The sequence below is a fragment of the Amaranthus tricolor genome, chromosome 10, assembly GCF_026212465.1.
Source record: "Amaranthus tricolor cultivar Red isolate AtriRed21 chromosome 10, ASM2621246v1, whole genome shotgun sequence".
NCBI lineage: Eukaryota > Viridiplantae > Streptophyta > Magnoliopsida > Caryophyllales > Amaranthaceae > Amaranthus > Amaranthus tricolor.
This window is the reverse complement of record NC_080056.1, coordinates 7,361,974-7,383,298: the sequence shown is the minus strand read 5'-3', so window position 1 is coordinate 7,383,298 and position 21,325 is coordinate 7,361,974. Positions and strand designations below refer to the sequence as shown.

The 21,325-nt window shown below is 31.2% G+C and overlaps 1 protein-coding gene and 1 long non-coding RNA gene across 4 annotated transcripts; one reads left to right on the top strand and one right to left on the bottom strand.

Annotated features, from left to right (window-relative positions):
* Positions 1-841: 841 nt before the first annotated feature.
* LOC130825665 (uncharacterized) lies at positions 842-8,190 on the top strand. Of its 2 annotated transcripts, none has more exons than XM_057690998.1 (8): positions 842-1,079; positions 4,079-4,147; positions 4,269-4,397; positions 4,524-4,624; positions 5,568-5,637; positions 5,908-5,923; positions 6,023-6,071; positions 6,159-8,190. In XM_057690998.1, exons 2-8 carry the CDS (start codon positions 4,145-4,147, stop codon positions 6,190-6,192), a joined length of 402 nt encoding a protein of 133 aa, XP_057546981.1. In that variant the 5' UTR covers positions 842-1,079; positions 4,079-4,144; the 3' UTR covers positions 6,193-8,190. The 2 variants fall into 2 exon arrangements, with proteins under 2 accessions (XP_057546981.1, XP_057546982.1); XM_057690999.1 differs by having other exon boundaries at positions 845-1,079; positions 4,306-4,397; positions 6,159-8,179.
* Positions 8,191-16,360: 8,170 nt separating this feature from the next.
* Positions 16,361-19,849, bottom strand: LOC130825664 (uncharacterized). Of its 2 annotated transcripts, XR_009046911.1 has the most exons (4): positions 19,338-19,849; positions 19,067-19,188; positions 18,280-18,353; positions 16,361-17,862 (listed from the first exon to the last, which is right to left on the bottom strand). It is a non-coding gene; the product is annotated as an uncharacterized LOC130825664 (long non-coding RNA). The 2 variants fall into 2 exon arrangements; XR_009046910.1 differs by having other exon boundaries at positions 16,362-18,353; positions 19,338-19,836.
* Between the last annotated feature and the right edge of the window lie 1,476 nt (positions 19,850-21,325).

Below are 21,325 nucleotides of genomic sequence, written 5' to 3'. Positions count from 1 at the left end.
ATTATAGAACTTAAAATTATCTTGAAATTAATAACTAAATCCTTAGACAAAGGTATATTCAATAAATTAATTATTCCAAGTATAATGTTTTGTGTACTAATGTAGTTGTGGTAATACCATTTTAATTAGTTTAGAAATAAAAAATTGTATTATTGATCACATAAAGTAAAGAAGTGAAAAGAATTCATTATTCATGGTCAATTCTCTTGATTATTATGGAACCTGTAGGAAGAGTTGTAATTAAACCTGTAAAAATTAATACCAAGGCTAAGGACCGAGTGCAAAATTTAATATCGATATGTTTTCCATTTCAAAAAAAAAAAAAAGTAAAGAAGTGAGATTATGAGATTACCGCAACTAGCAGTAATACCTTTTTAACTAGTTTGGGTAATGCAGGAATATGATGCAGCCCTGTATTGGCTGTATAGTATAATGCTAAGGGTTTATTAAAAGAAAACGGGTCCGATTTCGGGCATTTTTTTAGATCCGGCTGAACCCGTCTAAAACAAATGGATTCAGATTTGACCCGGATCCGTTGAATCTCATTTTTAGGATCTAAACCCGCAAAAACTTATATGGATCCACGGATTCGGGTCTAGTCCAAGATTCATTGCCATTCTTACTTCCGTCTCATTGAATTTGCATCATTTTTCATTTTTGTTCGTCCCACTTAATTTATATCATTTTTATATTTGAACAATGACTCATCACTTTTTTAATCTCATTCATACATTTTAACTTTTTTTAAAAAAATTTTATCCACATAATTTATTATTTTTTTTAATTTATTACTATTTTCTTAAAAATAAACCATTCCTCTTTGATCAATTCAAAGGGGAAAGAGAAGCATGCCCTTAATTTGAAATACTCGGATTCAATTCTAATTACCCTACGACTCCCAAACCCCTTCTTCCCTGGTCTTACCTTTGCCTTTACCAAAAAAATCAATTTCCGTTTGTCTATCCTTTTCCTGTCAATCATAAATTGATGCACTCCTCAGTTTCCAGTCACAACTCAAGTCTGCCGTTTCACCTGCTACCTTCCGCGGACGAATTCTACTACACAAACACTTTACCCAGGTACCAGTAATTGTACTTTGTCTTTCTTTGGGTTATTGTCCTTTCTGTCCTAATTTTTTTGTATTTTCTTAAATCTGCATATAATTACAATTATGATGTATGGGTTTGGAATTTTCACTTGTTTTGTAATTAGGGTTTTGGGTCATAATTCTATATATGAACTACACAAAATAATTGTTCTATTTTTGAAATAATTGTTTTACACAAATTGTTGAGAGAGACGGTTTCTCCTAGCAATACATTAGATATATGGACTAAATAGCCCAATTAATACAAAGAGAAAATAAGAATGCATACTTATTTTGAGGTTAGCCTTTGAGAGACGGTCTCTCGTGAGAGTAGTTGCTTGTTTATTAGTTTGATTGTTGAGTTGGTTTTCCGTCTCCGAGCTTTCAAGGTTTGAGCGAAAATTAAATATGAGCTTTTTGACTACAAACGTTGGTCTATTTATAAGTGCTAATAATAAACTATTATTTTATTTTTATTTTTATTAAATAGAGTATTGATTTGTGTAATTAATTTAAATAAAGAAAAATAATACAACAAAATAATATTAGCAGTGCTTTTTTATAGGAATAATAGAACTACTAAGTTACCTAGATTGAATAATATCAATGAAAAAAATATCAAACATCACCTGCTAGCTAGAAAATAAAAATATTATATTTTTTAGTTTATATTTCAAAACGTATATATTAAATTAGGTCCTTTAATAATAGAGCCTCGCTCATGCGATAGAGCCGAGGCCGGGTGTCATTGCATTTTTTATAACTTATTTTAAAAATTAAGGTTTCACATCCATTTGAAGTTCATTCTAAGTGGGGATTAACTAAGATGTTCAAAGGGAAATAGTAAGCTCTATAGTTGGATTGATATGTGCTCCTGTTTAGGACCGGACGTAATCAAGTAGCACTAAGCTTAGCTAATGCTAGGGTTGTTTGTTTGAAAGGAAGTATGCTGGTTGTTGAGAGGCTTTGACTTTGCTATCTAGCTCTTCTTGCAATAAGACCACTTCAATGATCGGATCTGCACAAGTAACAAGCATTAGGAGGGTTCGAAGGTGTCATCCGGGGACCTGCTCTGATATTCAAGTGCACAAGTAACAAGCGTCAATGAGAATTTAAGTAGATTAATGAACTTGGAATAACTTAGGGTTTGTTTATGGCGTGAGGCCTCAATTAATGCTCTTGACTAGTTCCATAGGAGTTTTGTTAGTTAGGGTTGGATGAAATCAATTATCTTAACGATGGTGAATATGAGAGTATTTATACCTCATGATTGACTTAGAGACCAGGAACCCTCATGGTACCAGGACCCCTATCATTAGGGTGGCTTCTGCAATTCTTCATTTAATGATTTGTCCTTTGGGTGATTTTAAGGAGATCTCCCAGCTAATTGTGAAGGATCAGGGTCTTGCTCCAGTCACATACAATATGTTAATGAACTAACTATTGATGAATTTCATGGAGCCATGGAGGTGACTTGGAAGTTTATCTTGATTATACAGTAAAGAGATGAGACATCTCTTTTAAAAAGAATTTTAACAAAGTTAAAATTTAGAACAAAAATAAGTTATTATTAAGTTACGCCCTAATTGAGGAACAAAGAATCATGGGTTGACCATGGCTGAAGGTTTTAGCTTCGGTCTTGTGACAAGGGCTTAATTATCACTACTTTTAGGAAGGGTTGATTTCCCTTTCTCTTGCCCGTGGGGGATTTCCAAATTTACACCATAAAAAAGGGACAAATGCGTGATATTAGGCGTCAAAGGAGTCTCATAACAAAGATTAGGATTGTGCAAGAGATAGGAGCCTTTGTGGTTGATGATGACAACGAGTTAGCTTTAGAGTTTTTAATATAAAGAGGAAGGCAAGAGTATGTAAAAGATATTGTGAACAACTTGTAAAAACCTTTTGATTTTCATTTATGTCTCTCATTAGAAGTGCTTAGAAACATTTTTTGTGTTTGTGTTGTTCTACTTATGCAAAGCCACCACATGTCGTCAATATCCACTTGAGTTTTATGGAGAATATGAGAATTCAATTCTTCTTTGTCATCGATACTAATTTTGTAAATCATACTACTATATTCATCCCATCAGTGACTTTATGTATTTTATTCATCGTTTTTGGGTGACCACAGGACCAATTGTGTCCTAGTATCTACCATATGATATCTATTTTTGCTTCAATATTGAAGTTTATCTCTTAACAGAAAGATATATATAGTTTATTTTAATCTTCCCTCTTTGCGATGCTCTTGATGGTTTTTATTTTTGTTAAAGTGATGATAAATTAAGCCACCTCTTTGTTACCGTAAAATAGCAAGGCTACTTATCTACAATGAGTATAAGCCTCATGCCATCTCGAAGAGATTTTCACTCAATTTTTTTATGTGTTTTCTTTCTCCAACTTTTTTACTAAATTGGTATTGTAGTTTACTGGTTGTTGCATTGGTGGTGGAAGTGGTTAAATTGATGTTTTTATGTATGTTCATATGATGGGCTTCGACTTTAATGAGAAGGTAATTAGGAGTTCCTTCTTGTGCATGTGTTTTTTTTAAACTAATCATCGTGCTGATAAACCAGAATGAAATATTAAATGAACTTACATGTGATTAACAAAACATACCATTACCCCAATGCTACTACAAAATTCCCTCCTAGTTGGTGTTGAGGAAGTCACATGTATGTGGGCTAACTCTAGCAATGGGTTTGTTTACAATTGATCCAGTTTAGTGAACAACATTTGAAATTTCACAAAAAGCAAGAAGTTGGCATTGTTTATGGCTATCCATAATACTTTAGTTTATTTATGACCAAAACAAAAGAACTATACCATTGAGAATGAAAATAATGTTTAAGAAAAATTTCATCTTAATGTACTTCTTTATCTTGCATTTGTTTGGGATGTGCTACTTTCGTTAAACAAGGCCATATGTGTGTATTTTTTTTTCTTTATTTAATTGTATTTTTGAATCATGTATGTCCTATGCTATAGGCCGAAGGCTTAATTTGCTTCTCTATTGGAAGCTTTTGTGAGAAACAACTATGCTCATGGAGGCTAATGGTAACAACTTGCAACTCCTTTTTAATTTGGTTAACTTTGAGAGTTTTTGTTAATTTTTTTGTTGGTGTTTGTGTTTTATATTTTTCTTTTTAAGTTTATTTTTCTCCATATATAAAAGTAGGGAGAAAACGACAAATTTTGGTTGATACTAATTTTAGGGCAAAAGTCTTCTAATCCGGGGGCTAGGCTTGCAAGCCTTTTGAGCAAGAGAGAGAAGCTTCAGGATGAACTTCGGAATATTGAAAAGCAGGTAACTGAATGAAGACTTATCTGTTCTACACTCTTTGCTAATATATATCTATAGTTTTGTACATTGCTTTTTTGGGCATATCTTAGAGATCTTGTGTTGTTACCTTTTGCTTGTGATGTTTTTTAGGTGTTTGAGTTGGAGACCACCTATTTACAAGATTCCAACCAATTTGGGCATGTTTTGAAAGGTTTTGAAGGGTTCTTAAGTTCATCAAAGTCTACAGCAAAGTATGAGTTTCCATTTGTTTTCATTTTTATGCCTCTCGTTCCTACTACTTTCTTCATGTCGTTCTGTTTTTGTTGTTTGCTGTCGTTTTTCTGTGAATCTTGTGTAAGCAAAATGAAATGCTAAGAGTCATTGATAAAAAATTGCCAAAAAACAAATTGGACATTTGATTAGATAAGAGAGAGTAATTATTTATGACTAAGAAATTAATGTCAATGATCTTTCACATACACACTGCTCTTCCATTCATTCCTATCGATACTCGTGCTCCTCCAAATCACAATTCTTCGTGTCATTATTTATTCATGTTATTTAGGTCATCGTTGGCCACCATCGTCCTCTCTCTTTAAAGTGTTCATATCATTTCCCTTTTGTTTTGTGACTAATTTATATTTATTCGTCACATTCTGGCCGTTATTAGTGCCTGCGTCTTTGTACCAGACCAGAACTTTATGCGTCTTCATAATGCAAAGTTGCAAGTTCCAGGCGACTGTTTAAACTTCTGTCCCTCAAATATGCTGCACAAAATAGCCTAGTTAATTTTTCCAAGTTTTCGAGTTTTCCTAAATTTTTCGAAGTTGTATACATTTGGTTGGTATGGTGGTATCCTGTTCACTCTCTACTCTTGGGATTTGAACGCACAAGAAGTTCATTCATTTTGCATTGATGTTGTTTCTTCTTTACTTTGCAAGACTGCATGTATGTAGAGAGTTGGCGAGACCTTTGTCCGACCGACTGCATATTTCACTTGTAATTTTTGTGTTTCAACTTGCTGGCAACAACTTTGGCACTTCATACAGAGATTTTCTTAAAGGCTTATCATGCGAGTTGATATCTTTTTGTCATAGGACATAAATTTGTCTTCAAACATATTTAGTGTTTTTTTTAGTAAACCTTTCTTTGGTTCTGGATTTTGTAACAAATTGTTCTCTTGTTTGGCTACAGCTTGAAGAGGTCCAGGAGGTTCCAGCCCGAAGATAGAATTTTCTCTTTGTCTTCTATAACCTCCCCTGTGGTATGAGATATTTGAATTATAGTATAATATTTATGATGTGAAACATTAATTCGAATTTTTAGTTTCTTCCTCTTCATCTTCCGGTTCTTACTATTTATTTTGAAATTGGATATCAAAATGAAGTTTTGTTATCGTATGTTTAGTTTTCTTCTTGAATTTTATACAAGTCGTCCAAAAAGCAGACCTGCCTCTTTTTGTTATTTTGTAACGTTAGAATAACAGGTTTTGTGATATTGGTCACACTGTAATTCACTTTGTTTCTTTGTTCAGGTTGAAGAGCAAACAGGTAGGCGCCGCGTGACCGTATGCTTTAACACATAGTTGTTTAACCGAGATTTCATTATATGTGATGACTTGCATCCTTTTTTCACATTTTGAATTTTAGATGTTGGTTCTGGGAGATCGAAAGGCGGAAGCTTACCTGCTAATGGACAGTAAGTACAATTTCCCACTATTGCTCAACTCTCAAAAACATCAAAAGGTGTCCATATTGTTCATGACTGATAAATTTACCTGATCAGGGGTAAACCGAAGAAGGGAAGGTTGACGTTGTGAATACTGAAGAAAGTAGCTACGTTTTCAACTTGTAGAATGAAGATGATGCTTTATCGTTTTCACCTTTAAGGTAAGTATGCTTTTGATGTCATTTGTACATTCTAGCTAAGTAAAGATTGAAGAGACATGTCAGAATGGCATAACTATACGAGCGATCGTGTCGTTTTAAATGGCATTCTGCGTCTTCTGTTGGTAATAAGAAATGTATTGCTTTGTTTTTTCAAACAACTCTCTTCATTCTTGCATCTTTTTTATGTTAAGTGCATATTTGTTTATTCTTGAATTTGCAATGTAAATATTCATGTGATTTGTTTCTTGAATAGGAGCTTGTACTATTGTTCTGTATACTCTTGCATCTCTGTTTGAATTCATAGTATGCATATTTGTCTCTGTTGGATCCATATTGCAAAAATATATTAACAGTCGCGATCGCGGTAACGAGAATGATGTCGTCATAACGTCAAATATCAGCCGAAAACTTGTGATAATTCCTTGAAACGGTCCAAAATGCGAGTTTTTTACCCCTTTACAACACGGGAAATATTGATCTGTTTTTGTATAAACCTTAACATTGAGGTCAATGCGATGCGATGAGGTCGTATTTTTACTCTATGTTTGTGCGATCTTCAATAATTGATGAGTCTCCTGAGTCTTCCATTTGTTTGATATCTCTCGCCTACAAAAGAGAAAAGGTAAAGTAGAAACGATCAAGCGAATGTAAACGTTAACTACACTTTTGAATGGCTTTGCAATTAATGTTTTAGTTGAGTTGATTTATGATGCTGCGGTTAAACTAGACTACAATAGTCAGGCTACTGCTGCTGCGGTTAAACTAGGTTTACTTGTTACTTGTTAGGTTGCTTCACTAGATTGCACGGTTGCAAAATAGATATCGCAGTTAATATGAATAATTTTGCCGTCAATGTGTTCTAGAACACGTTTCGGTCATGATGAAGATAGTCACTTTATACTCCATAAATCCTGTTAGTTAGGTACTTCTTTGGGATAAAGTTGTAATAAAAGGATGATGTAGTTACGAATACATCTATGATAAATTTACCATTGTTTGTATACAATAAGATCCGTAAACTAAGAGTGGACTGAATATAAACCCGATGAGGTTTCATTCTATAAAATTAATTGGTAATAGAAATAGCCTATTAAACGTATATATTAGTTAATCTCTTTAATTCTTAGATGTGAGATCATAAGTGTTTATTTTACAACAATCAATTGCTGTTGACAGAACAACTTAGTTCAAATTTACTCGGTTCTTGTCACACTTTCTTTCACAATTTAGTTGAGCTTTTGACTTAGTCATCCCTTTAGTCGCATGTCTCATTTGATTTAGAGTAGATTCATTGCATGTCTCGGGACACACGTAGTTGTATGTCGAAAATTAGCCTGATTAACTGAAATTTAGTATGACTCGACTAAATTTGAAATAACCCGTAGATGAAAATCAACTTAGATGGTCAAGATTTTACATAAACATAAAAATCAAAAATAACCCAATTTAAGATATTATATTTGAAACCTTCTTGAATAGTTATAGATTAATTTTCAAAATATCCTACCATTTCTATGATGATCCTTTGCTAAAACGACATTCAATACTCTGTCATACTCGCTTTAGTTAACAATGTCTAGCTTATTATCAAATTATTTCTAGTTTTGGCCACCAATACAAGGTCACAACTCACAACGAATAACATGTATCATAAAACTTTCAGAATTACCAAAGAAAAATTCTTACAACATGCATCAATGAACATGTATCATAAAATTTCTTATTTGACTTAAATTTAGTGTTCGGCAAATAAAAAAAAATTCAAATTTGAATTTGAGTTAAATCTACTATTTTTGTAAAAGTGGTTAAAGATGAAGATTTAATATGAGAATGATTCTTCAAATCTTTTCATTCTCAAATTCTTAATTAATGATTTCATAATTAAAATCTACAATTTAAAATGAAACGCTATGCTTGTTTTCATAAGCAATCTTAAAGAATAGAAAACAGTAGTACAGGTACCAAAACTTTCTAGTGTACTAATCACTTTACATTTGTAGAGTTTTGGATCTTACAAACATTTTTATTGGTATTTAATCGAAAATTTTTTAATCAAAAATGATTTAGTTATTGGTATTTAATAATGAAAATGACAATATAAATTTTATGTAATTAATTAGCTAGAAAAATTAATTGGTGATGTTTAGAATCATACTTAAATTATATTGTAATCATTTGATCATCACAAAATTCATTCATCCTCCACTATTTAGATAATTAGCATTTGATATAATAATAAAAAATAAAATCAAATGAAGGTCATGTTTAGAAGTGGAGATTCAAATGATTTAGAACTAAATAATTAAGATTTGGATTGGACAAAAAATTCAATATATATATGATTTGATTTTAAGAAAAAAAAAAACACCACTTAATATCTCGTTTTGGTTTGTCCAAGTCAAGTCCGATCTTTTTAAATCTCATATCGGAATTTGAGCTATGATTTTTTTAAAACGTATATATTAATGTTTCTTTCGTTGCAACACATCTTAAAATGGAGTACATGCTAATCCACATTTTTAACTGTTAATATCTCTATATATTATTATGAATATATAAAAGGTAAGTTTATTAATATTATATAAGATAATGAATCCATCTAACTAGATTTCACGTCACTATATTTTTTAAAATATAAAACTAAAAATTTCACGTCACTATATTTAACTATATTTAATGAAACTATAAATAGTATAAAAGTCAAAATTTGAAAAACTAATATGTATTTTAAATTAATTATGTTGTTAGAGTAATTGAGTGGAATTAGGTCATTCCTAGTAAGGTCTATGAACGTTTGTGAATGTTGTGTTGAATATATAGCATTTAAAATTAAAATCAATGTATATAGGCCTATAATGCGTATATAATGTATATGTAGTTCCAAAATAAAATTCTAATATACATACATACATACATCTTTGACGAAAAACTATTCTATTACAATACTCGTATTCATACTTCCATTGGATTTTTGAGATGAACTTACATTAGATTTAAACAATATTAATCTAAAACTACAGATTAATTTTGTCATAAAAATCTTAAGTTTATAGTTGAGGTCTTATGATATGCTATATACTTTAACAAGTCATTTCATACGAAAGCTCTTTGAGGTAGAATTGTATATGGAGCACATATCCTCCTTATATGGCCTAACACAAAATATTCCACTTTGAAATGAAAGGTAAATGAGATTCAAATTTATAAGTCAAAAACTCTTGTCACGTTGACTTATGATATCATGTCAAGGAAATAACTCAATCAAAATCTTATATTTATAATTAAAGCCTTAAGATATGTTGAACAACAAGTCTTGTATATATGAGAGTGAGATTGTGTCATCACGAACAAGTCCATATAATTAGTCCATTATTTCTCTAATTGATCATATAAAGGTTATAAGCGATAACTTTAACATAGTAAATATATATCGGTCAGTCCAATAAAAATAATCTCATCGTAAAACCGTCTTATTTGAGAATTTATTTATAGCCTAATAAACTATTATATCTCGAAATAGAATGATTTGTGTATGTGCAAAATTACTAGTCTCACTCATACTGAAAAGACAAACTTTAAAGGAAAGGTGTTTCCAAGAAAATGCAAAAAATCTCCTTTGAATAATTTAATTTGAAAGATATTAATTATTACTATTATTATGACCATCTTTTAAACCATTTAAACATTTGGAATATTCAAACTTACACTTATTATACTTGAGTTTTGTCCCTCTATTTTACTTATATAAATATAAATACCTCCATTGTAGTTGTAGTTATATAAGCCTAATAAAAGGAAAAAAGAATAACAAATTAAAAATAAAAACAAAATGGGGAGAGCTCCTTGTTGTGACAAGGTTGGACTAAAAAAAGGGACCATGTACTCCTCAAGAAGATCATATCTTAATCAATTTCATTCATCTTCATGGCCATAACAATTGGCACACTCTCCCTGGTTCATATTATTGTTATTAGCACTATTTTGTTCAAACTTATTTTATATATTATGGTTATTATGTAAGAAAAAATAAACTCATATAACTAGAATCTTATTGTATCGTCTAATCGCATATTTTCATGATATTAACTTTTTATATTTTTTAGTTATGCAATATTTCTTTATTATGATAAAATGTATTTATTACTACTAAAATTTCATACTTTTTAAATTATATTTACGTGCAGGCCTATTATGATGTGGAAAGAGTTGTAGATTGAGATGGATAAATTACCTAAAGCCAGATATTAAAAGAGGAAATTTCTCAAGAGAAGAAGAGCAAACTATTATTCAACTCCACCAAATGATGGGAAATAGGTAATCTTAGAACCTCAACCATTAATTTAAATTTTTATTAAGTCAGTTTTTTTAAATGGTATCAGAAATTAACATAATAAAAGATTTTATTCAAATCTCATTTACCGCTCATTTTATAAGAGGAGTTAGTTCATTAACACTTTCCCCTTCAAGTAGAGTATTAATTAATTATCATCCACACTTTAAGTTCACTACAATTTCTATTTTAATCGGCCTTAAGTAACTTGCAACTTTTTCACTACTTTTTATAATTCTCATCTACGCAATTATTTTTATAGTTATATCCCAAAAAAGCTAGAAAAGGCTCCAAATTAAACAACAATTTAACAAGTAATTATACTACAACACAAGAATCTAGTTGGAGTAATGAACAAAATAGATCATCTCCCCAACAATCTTACACAAGTGAAGACTTAATATCTTCAAGTGTTAATGAAACTTTATGGGAAACTTCTCCCATGGAGTTTTGGTTAGATGTCACCATTTTTAGAGTATTATCCTAATATTTCAATCTTAATTTATGACACTTCCTACAAGTATCACAAAATATTTTGGTGATATTTAAAAAATGACATGATATTAAATTATTAATACCTCAAATGTCACAGTTAGGACTTATATTTGTTGTGTGAATGTAATAAATCATTTCAAAACTACCTTAAGCATGGTCTTCAGGTTTTGTATAGACTTGGTTCACATTTTTTTAAGGAAAAATTACCCCGAATAATACGAACTTTCACTGATTTCCCAACAATAATACAAACTTTCAATTAACGATGAATAATACGAACTTTAATATATGTTTCCCGCTGGCATATCAATTTACCTGTAACCGGTAAACTTACTCATTCTTTTAAAATTTATTTTTTTTGCTGATAAAATTAAGTAAAAGAAACAGAAACATCTGCTTCTCCCTCACGGAGCCACTGCTTCCTCACCGATCTTCCTCAAGCTCGTGATTTCCATTGATTCTTCTCCCTCTCGTTCTCACGCATCAACTACAAAGATATCATCTCATTCATGGTTAGTTTATTCTTCTCAATTGCAATATTTATCCCTAAATTTTGTTTTAATCCCAAAAATTAGGGCTTGTATCCATTTAGTCGAAAATGGATGAAGCAAAAGGCATGACAGTTTTTTTAACTGATGTTTATCTGATTCAATCGCTGTAAGAGATCTCAATGCTGCTAAATCATGTTCTTCTGATCCATAAGTACAACCTCACAACAATTAGGATGTGTAAAGAACATTAAAATTCAACTGTGAAAAAGCATTATGCGATGGATAATCTTGAGGGCATAATACCACAATGCACAGCAAGAACATTAAAATTCAACTGTAAAGAATAAAGTATGTTAACTAATCATATCACAACTAATCACCCACTGGCTTCTGAAAAACAATGCAAAGCAATGATAAGTAAGATTTAGAAATCTAAAATCAATTATTTTAGGGAAGTTCAAAAGCAAACTTTCAATTCAAGTCCTTCTGATAAAAGAAGTGGTTTTCTTTTGCAAAAATATAAATTAAATTTAACTTCCAACCTTTCATTATCCAGCTTGTAACAACCCCAATTTTCACATCAAGGTAGAGATTATTTCAATAATTTGATCCAACATTGTTTGATTTTCCATGTTAAATATCAAATTACTTTAGAGCTTAAAATGAAAATAGAAAAAAAAAATTGAGATTGTTGGAAGAAGTAATTAAATTGGAAGAGTAAAGTGAGCAAATGAGGAAGATGAGGTTGCTGACCTGCTGTCTATATACCCATTAAACTGATGAAGAAATGGGGAATTTACCATTTCTCCAGGTCATAAACCGGTCAGGTATGCTAGCGGGAAACATATATCAAAGTTCGTATTATTCATGGTTAATTGAAAGTTCGTATTATTGTTAGGAAATCAGTTAAAATTCGTATTATTCAAGATAATTTTTCCTTTTTTTAATATGCACCAATCTAATAATTGATACTCCCTCCGTTCCTTTTTGATCTTCCACATTACTATAACGGGTAGTTTCAAAAGTTCTTCCACTTTAGAATACTTTCTATTTTTAGAAAGTTTTTATCTCACTTTTACCCCTTAAAATCCCCTTTTCTTTTAATGTACCCATTTTCTTTTATTTATAATTATTTTCTCTCTCATACTTCCAATACAATCATTACTTCACACTACTATTTAATTAAAATAATACCCACTACAACCTCATACTTCCAATACAATTATTACTTCCCACTATTATATAATTAAAATAATACCCACTACTACCAAAGATTCTCTTTTTCTTAATCTTTGTGAAATACCCAAATAGAAAGAACAAATAGGAACGGAGGGAGTAACAAGTATTCAAAGCCGGCTCTACGGCGTGAGTGATAACTCAGAGCCCTATTATCTTAACGGTCCCAAAAATAATATACTGAACTTTTGAATTAAATATGAAGAAATATAATACTTTTTGTTTCTGACCAGTAATTACTATTTGATTTTTTTTTTTCAGTAATTATTATTCAATCTAAGTAGCTAAGTAGTTCAATTATTCCTATCAAAAGAGTAGTCTTATTATTATTTTATTGTATGTTCTTCTTTAATTAAATCAATTAAACCAATTAATACATTATTTAATATGAATAAAATAGTAGTTTAATATTGTCAATTAGAAAATAAACATACGTGTCAGTACTCAAAAAGCTCATATTTTTGGAAGTAATGTAAAATTATTAAAAAAAAAATTTTTGGTGAGAGTTTTTCTTAATCAACAAGTCTTAATATGAGACCGTCTTATGTTGAGACGCGCTAATAATTAATTCATTTCTCTAATTGATCATTTGAAGATTGTAACTGATCACTTTTAAAATTATGAATAATTACGTTAAAACTCTACTTTCAGATTATAATTAGTCATTTTAAGAATATATGTGATCATTTTAAGATTATAATTAATCACTTTTAGACCGTCTCATTTCACAAATTTTCTTAATCAATAATAAAATAACATAACACATTCGGTAATAAAAATAAATAAAACTTCAAACTAAAACTTATTTTCATCACCCATGTAATATCAATGGATACGTATCGTAACTCACAATACAATAAAGGTTTGATTAGTATTTGATAAAGTTTTCAAATGTCCAGCCGTAGACTAAGACAAAGAATAAGAGTAGCTCTCAGAGGGTTAGAGATAAATAAGATTAATAAATTAATTAAGATCAGGCTTCATTAATATATTAATTATCTAGTGAATGTTATAATATTATCTTATAATTATTTATAGATAATATGTTATGTATTTTTTATATCATTATTTCCAATCATATATCTTACTGTCTCATTGAAATTGCAGCGTTTACTACTTAAAAGTTATCACATAAATTTACGTGATGTTACAATCTCAATGGGATAGATTAGTATTTTATATAATACTTCCTCCATTCCAAATTACTTGCAACATTTGTTTTTTTACGTAGTCCAATGCATTAATTTGATCCTTAATATCTCAATTATATATAATAAAAAATTATAAAATTTTGATATTAATATTCTTTGCTTAGCTTCGAGGCAAATCAAATAAGATCTCACTTGACTATGTTTTAAATTATAGATTAAAAATTAATTGCAAATTAAGAATGATGAGTAAATAGTGCAAATATTATTAATATTGCGACTAATTTAAAACGGAGGAATTAATATTATGAATAGGATGTAATTTCTATTCAATTATCCTCAATCATTTTATCCACATTATCATTTGCAGAGGTACGAATATAGAATATAGCATGAGGAAAAAATTAATTTTTTAAAGGATGTTTGGCACTAAGAGCATCCTTACAAAAAAAAAAGTCATCTTATTATTTCATAACTTTTCTCTTTCTTAAAAGTTTATTTTTCAACCTTATTTTATTAACAATGACTTCTTTTAAAAGGTCATTATCCTCTCTTTCTTACTTTTTTCTACCCCACCATAATTTCTCTCCCTTAGTTTATCTAACATTTATCTTTATTTTTTATAATAATATTTTCAAGTACAAAGTTAATATAATTTTTTATTTGATTAATATAGATCTACTTTTTATTAATTAAAAAAAATATTCTTTTAATAAAACTAATACTCCCTCCGTTTTTTTTTTATCTACCACATTACGTAGTTTCAAATGTTCTTTCACTTTAGAATACTTTCTATTTTTAGAAAGTTTTTATCCCACTTTTACCCCTTAAAAACCTCCCTTTTCTTTTAATGTACCCCTTTTCTTTTATTTATAATTATTTTCTCTCTCATACTTTCAATACAATCATTACTTCACTCTACTATTTAATTAAAATAATACCCACTACAACCTCATACTTCCAATACAATCAATACTTTATACTAGTATTTAATGAAAATAATACCCACTACAACCCAAAGATTCTATCTTCCTTAATATGTGTGAAAAACCCAAAGTGGAAGATCAAAAAAGAATGAAAGGAGTATTTTTTAATAAATATAAATGTAAACATTAATAATAATTAAGGAAAATTCGTCAAATTCAAATAAAGTTTATTTTTTAATAAATATAAATGTAGACATTAATAATATTTTTTGGGATTTTTGAAATGATTATTTTGGTATTTTTTAACAAAAAAAATAGGAAAATAAGAAGAAAATATGTAAATATAAAATTATGTCCAAAAAATATCAATATGGGTCTCATTTTGTAGATCTCGAAAAAATATGACCGTTGGTATAATTTTTTTTAAAAAAAATTAATTAAATACGAAAATAGCCGTTAATTACAAAAAATGGGTATTTTTTTCCAGCCAATCACAACACGGCAAGTGGCAGCAGGCAGCCACGTTTCGTTGCCCAATCATATTGCAACACGCGGCGAATTTTTTTTTTTAAAAAGGGGTGGCCGTTCAGCTGAACGGGTCACAGGTTGACCCCTTTGGCCAACCTTTTCCCCAACCCACCCAATATTAGATCACCATTACAATTGTTTTTCCACTAGTTTGATCATATGACCCACAAATAGATCATCATTATTGATGCTCTAACGATCCATTTGGTTAGTAGTACTAAATAGTGGTAATGAAAATTATTTATAATGTAAAATTTCATCAAAAGTTCTTTATTATTTCCATACCACTTGTAGTTATCTTTGCCATGACTGTAATTTGTGGTTTATGTTATTAGTCTTGCTACTTGCCTTGTTTGGCCTTTGATAAAAAAAATTATGGCGTGTTACAAAACATTTGTTTTCTTTTGTAGGAGTCTCACTGGCTGCCATATCCTTATCTTTTTGGGATATTTTATATGGTAGCAACGAACTTTTGCGAAAAGCTAATGGTAACAAATCTTTAAAAAAAATCTACAAAATAATATTGTATTTTCGGAATTTAAGCTATCGTAGCATTAATACACAAAAAACGTTAGATTATATGTTAAGTTGTGAAATTTCATTTTCACTTTTGTAATTTTCCATCTTCTTCTTCCATCCATCTTCTTTTATCCATGGCCAAATATTCCATCTCCAAATAGAAATAACTTTCCGGTTAAAAGCTGCTTTTGAGTAATACATACTTTAGAGTCAAAAAAGCTTGCTTTTGCATTTCCCCGCCATCAAGATGACTTGAAATTTTAAAATGATAGTAAATCATAGTAGCATATGGTGGATTACAGAATAAAAATCAAACCTTAAAATTTGGTTGCTTTCTCACATATAATTGTTAATATACACAAGATCTTTTTCTTATAGTAACACCATTCTACATTTGTTCTAAAGAAAGAGTTTTGGCATTAGCTAGAATATATGTAAAAGATCAGATATCTAGCAGTTGATGAAACCCATGAACCAAAACTCAAACTCATCCTTCGTTATCAATTGTAGGTATTTCTTCTACTTCTTGTTAGAGTTCTCATTTTTTGGATTGCTCTATCAATCTTTCTCAATGGAATTACAACCTGGATTTCATAGTTGATAAAGTTTGGAATAAAGATTGGATTTCAAATTATTCATACAGATTGAAATGCATTACATTGCCATGTTATCTATATAACAAGACTAAAAAACAATATTCATACAAAAAAGGAAGCTGCACAAGGAGTCATAACAGAAAGTTGTTAGCCTTGCATGTGGCACAAGAGTAAAAATCAGAAACTTAAGGAGAGCACGGATCAAGTGCATGACAACAGCATATTCTATGGTGCACCTTAGCTTGTATATTATTAACATCCCCCCTCAAACTTGGGATGCGATAAACACGAAGTTTGGACTATAATGGAAGGAGTTGAGTAGAAGGCAAAGACTTAGTGAAGAGATCAGCAAGCTGTTCATTAGTAGGAATGTAAGCGAGGTGTAGGAGGCCTTCAAGAACCTTTTCACGAGTAAAATGGCAATCTGTGGCTACGTGTTTGGTACGCTCATGCTGTATAGGATTGTGAGCAAGATGTATAGCTAACTGATTATCACAAAATAGAGTAACCGGCTATAAATGAGTCAGGTCCAGGTCATCCAGCAAGCAAAAAATCCAAGTAATCTCTGATGCAGCAGAGGAAAGGGCACGATATTCATCCTCGAAAGATGACTTGGAAACAGTGCTTTGCTTCTTGGACTTCCAAGAAACACGAGATTGACCAATCATAAGAACATACCCTGTGATGGAGAGTTTAGTATCAATACAAAAGGCCCAATCCAAATTGGAGAAGGCTTGATGTAATAGGAGCGACAATCTCGATACATAATTAACATTTAATAATAATGTTTAATACAAGAATATTGTGGAAGTCTCAAATTGCCGAACTGTTAAAAACTTTAAATCATAAAAACTGAAACTGTTTAAAACAAAAGGAAATATTACATCTGATAAGAAATATTGTTTGCTAAAAATGGAAAAAATACATCATCATCAAGTCATCAATAAAGATACAAAAAGCAATTAAGTTCTCGATAAATAGTAATTGTAACAACCCGGCTTACTGTTGACTGGGTAAACAGGGTCATCATTGGGTTCGTATCCCAAGAAACTGAAATCACACTTCCAAAACTCAAGCAAAGAGGTCACAAGCTCTTCAACGTGACTAACTCAGCTAAATCCCAAAACCAACATCTAACTAATACAAAAGATAATCATACAACTCTTCTACAAGTCCGATATAACCAGCACAACCAAAACAAATATACATTTATCCAAAATCCTAATACAAATCTACAAATTCCTACGTGCTCAGCTCAATATACATCCTTGAAAACTCTATTCAATCACCGCTAACCCATCGTTCCCGACCGGTTCCGATCTGTAATCAAACTAAAAGATGGAAACAATAGAGGGTCAGCTTATACTGAATGAGAAGTAACAATCCAAATCAACAAACACAATAGTTTCCAAATAAGAGTTTAAAAGCAACATCAGTTCCCTAGATCTATGTGCGCATAGGGAGTCTAGTTGAGAGGAACATCCATAGCTCTAAGGCTATGTCACTTTCGGGTGAAGCTAGTCAATATCTCAATGACAATTCGCTTCAAACAGGGAGCAGGGAACAATGTTCCTCAACTCCGTCAATGGCCAGCTCGCAAGCTCGATCCATTGACCATATCATAATATCAGCATAAGCATTCACAACAAAATTTGTCTCAACAATTTCCAATCTCAAAAGAGCTTTAGTAAAGTTTATTTTCAAGAATGCAGTCTGATCAGACCCTTTAAGGGACTGCTACTTCTCACCTAAGAGGACGCTTCAAAGAGTCAGGTTCGATTCGCAGCTATCAGCTAGAAAGAGCGCGCAGAGAAATCGTTTCCTGAAGAATAACAAGATCATAACATCACTCAAGAGCGTTCGGCGTTGCTATACTGGCATATACTTATTACATCTCCTCCTACAATTAAGGTTTAACTATGACTCTATTCTAGCGTTGCAACATCTCATGTCATAAGATCACTTCTAAACATATTAAAGAATCTAGGTAAACCAACACTTAGTCCAATCATATACCACTAAGACTTATGATCCGAGAACCTAGAACTGTTCACATTCTCCTAAAGATTTCTCAACAATCATCATCTTCTTTATATATTAATTAAACACAATTTTTCATTTATACCCAAAATCAATAATCCATGCAAGAATCTATTAGTCCTCCAAGAATATCACATTGCCCAAATGAATCTAAGAACCATCCAAGAATGTTAAATTATCCCACACTTTTCATTTGCAAGCATTTTCTTCAATAAAATCTATAAATCTCAATTTCCAACTTGACTAATATCAAACAACACCAATCTTATCATCTTTAATTGAAACAAATATGTATTTAAAATCTTGAAGTCCATTACTAACCTAGTTGAGGATGTTTTCAATTGGGTGTTAAAATAAGTAATTAAGGGAAAACTAATAGAAGGGTTACTAACAAATGGAAGAGCAAAGAAACAAAATGAAAAGAAACCATAATATCAAAATGGAACAAAAATGGTGACATGGGAAAGGAAACAAAAGTAAAGAAACTCAATATACCTTCTATCTTCAATTTTCATGCGACATTATAGACAAAATCGAAAAGAAAGAAATTGTTGATGTTGAACCAAGTAAATCATAGAAACTGAGGGAGCTTTGTTGTTTGTACGCCATTTTTGTTCCTTTATTTGATTAAAGAAATCAAAAGAATGAAGAAAGTGCAATTAAATGGTGGCATCAATTGTGCTTCGAAGATCAATAATAGAAATGAAGATGATTGATGTAATAAATTTTGAAAATTAAAGAAAAAGAAAGAAGAGGGAAATCATACCTGCTGTTGTTTTGGTTTATTATCTTTGATAATCTGATGAAGTAGGTTGTTCAATTCGAAAACAAAGAAGACGGTTCAGGGGCTGTTTTGTCATGAACATCAAGCAATACAATGAACATTGTTGCCCAACCGAAACTAGGGAACACGAAGGATGAAGAAATGGAATGAAAAGTTGTGTTCTATTTGAAGTCTCAGAGAATTTGAGGAAAACGGGTGCGAATATCAGAGGGAGTATAGGATTGTTCATTGAAGTATTTGTTGGGCAATAAGGAAGAAGGTGTTCTTGGATTTTGATGTGTTCAATTGAGGAGTGTGGTTTGGCTGATTTTTGGGTTCAATCGAAGTGAGAGGGAAGGGAAGGGTTTGAGTATTTTTAATCCAATTAAAAGAAAAGGAAAAGAGAGAAAAATTAAGTTTAGAATATATTTATATTATGTATATCTAAGGTCATTCTCATACTAGCAATTCTCTTAAATTTACACGTTTTAAAATATTAATTTTCCCGAATGTTACAGTAATTGCTGCGGCCGGGATCAGAACCTGAACTAAATCCTGCAAAATGCTGCCATCCATGATACGGATGACAGCCGATCGAATCGGTCAGCGCTTAACGCCGAGAATAACTTCCTATCCAGCTCAAAATACGAAAATTATACGCTACATTTACAAAACAATAATTTAAGTACGAACGTATAATTAATTAACATCACCGTTTACTTTTACCATATTCGTTTTTTGTTCCATACTTTTAAGTCATTAAGATACCATTCTCAATCCTGACAGAAGTACGTTACTGCCACTTATACAATTCGGTAATCTTAACACTTAAGGAAGTTCATTTGGTTAATACTCATAACCGTACCATGCGTCATAGCATCAACACTAATCAAGTTTATCACTGATCAACAAGCACATCAATATGACACCTGATATATGTAAGTAGGGATGGTCATGGGGCGGGTCTGGAGTGGGTCTTGCCAGACCCGGACTCGGACCCTTTTATTTTTTATGGATCCACACCCGGATCCGGACCCTTAGGGTCCAAAATTTTCAGACCCAGACCCAGACCCTACGGATCTAACGGGTCTAGGGTCCTTAATGGATCTTATACAAAGCCTCTTTAATTAGTCAACATTGTACCTTTTGCGAGTCTTTTTGTATTTTTGTAAGCAACTTATTATCGTATTACAAACACTTGTTCGAGTCCACAAAATTCAAATACAATATAATTAGTAAAACGTAAAAACACTTGTCTAAATACATAATTAAAAATCAAATATAAAAGACTAAATGAGAAACATAGTGAATCAAGTGAATGAGAAAATTTAGGGACTTAGGGTTACTAGATTGAGAATGAGAACTTGAAAAGGCAATCAAGTGAATCAAGTAATTAACTGATTAAGGGCCCAAGGCATTATATTATTATATATTAATAATAAAAAAAATTAATATTAGAATTTAAAAATATGAAAGTCATAATATAAAATTTAAAAGTTTAGGGTCCGGGTCCTATAGGACCCGGACCCAGACCCGTCAAATATTTTCTGGATTCAGATCCGACCCGGATCCGATGGATCTCAAAATTTAGACCCAGACCCTTAAAAAAGGGGCGAGTCCGGAGCGGGTCCAACAGGGTTTTGATCCCATGACCATCACTATATGTAAGGGTCTGGTTCGGTGAGGACCGTTGACCTAAACCCTAACTGTGGTGGGAGTCGTCACCCCTCCAATACAATTTATGCTCGAGCTCTACTGGATAGGTAACTAACCCCCTGTCTAACACCGCATTTTACGTGCCAACCAACATGGGCGCCGGGATATTACATGCTGGTCCATGGTTCCATTACCTTACTATTAGGGTCATTCAATCAATATTCATTCACACAAGTACATCACATTTTTATTACTGCAATTTGACATTGATTTTGACTTTAATCAATTTAGGTGATAACCTCTTGTATTTAATAAAATTCTAAATCATAACGTAA

What these genes read in the sequence shown, in the direction of transcription:
- LOC130825665 (XM_057690998.1), top strand. An exon ending in TTCGGAATATTGAAAAGCAG is followed by an intron (nt 4,398 to 4,523) that starts GTAACTGAATGA and finishes GATGTTTTTTAG; the next exon opens with GTGTTTGAGTTGGAGACCAC. An exon ending in AGCTTACCTGCTAATGGACA is followed by an intron (nt 6,072 to 6,158) that starts GTAAGTACAATT and finishes TTACCTGATCAG; the next exon opens with GGGTAAACCGAAGAAGGGAA.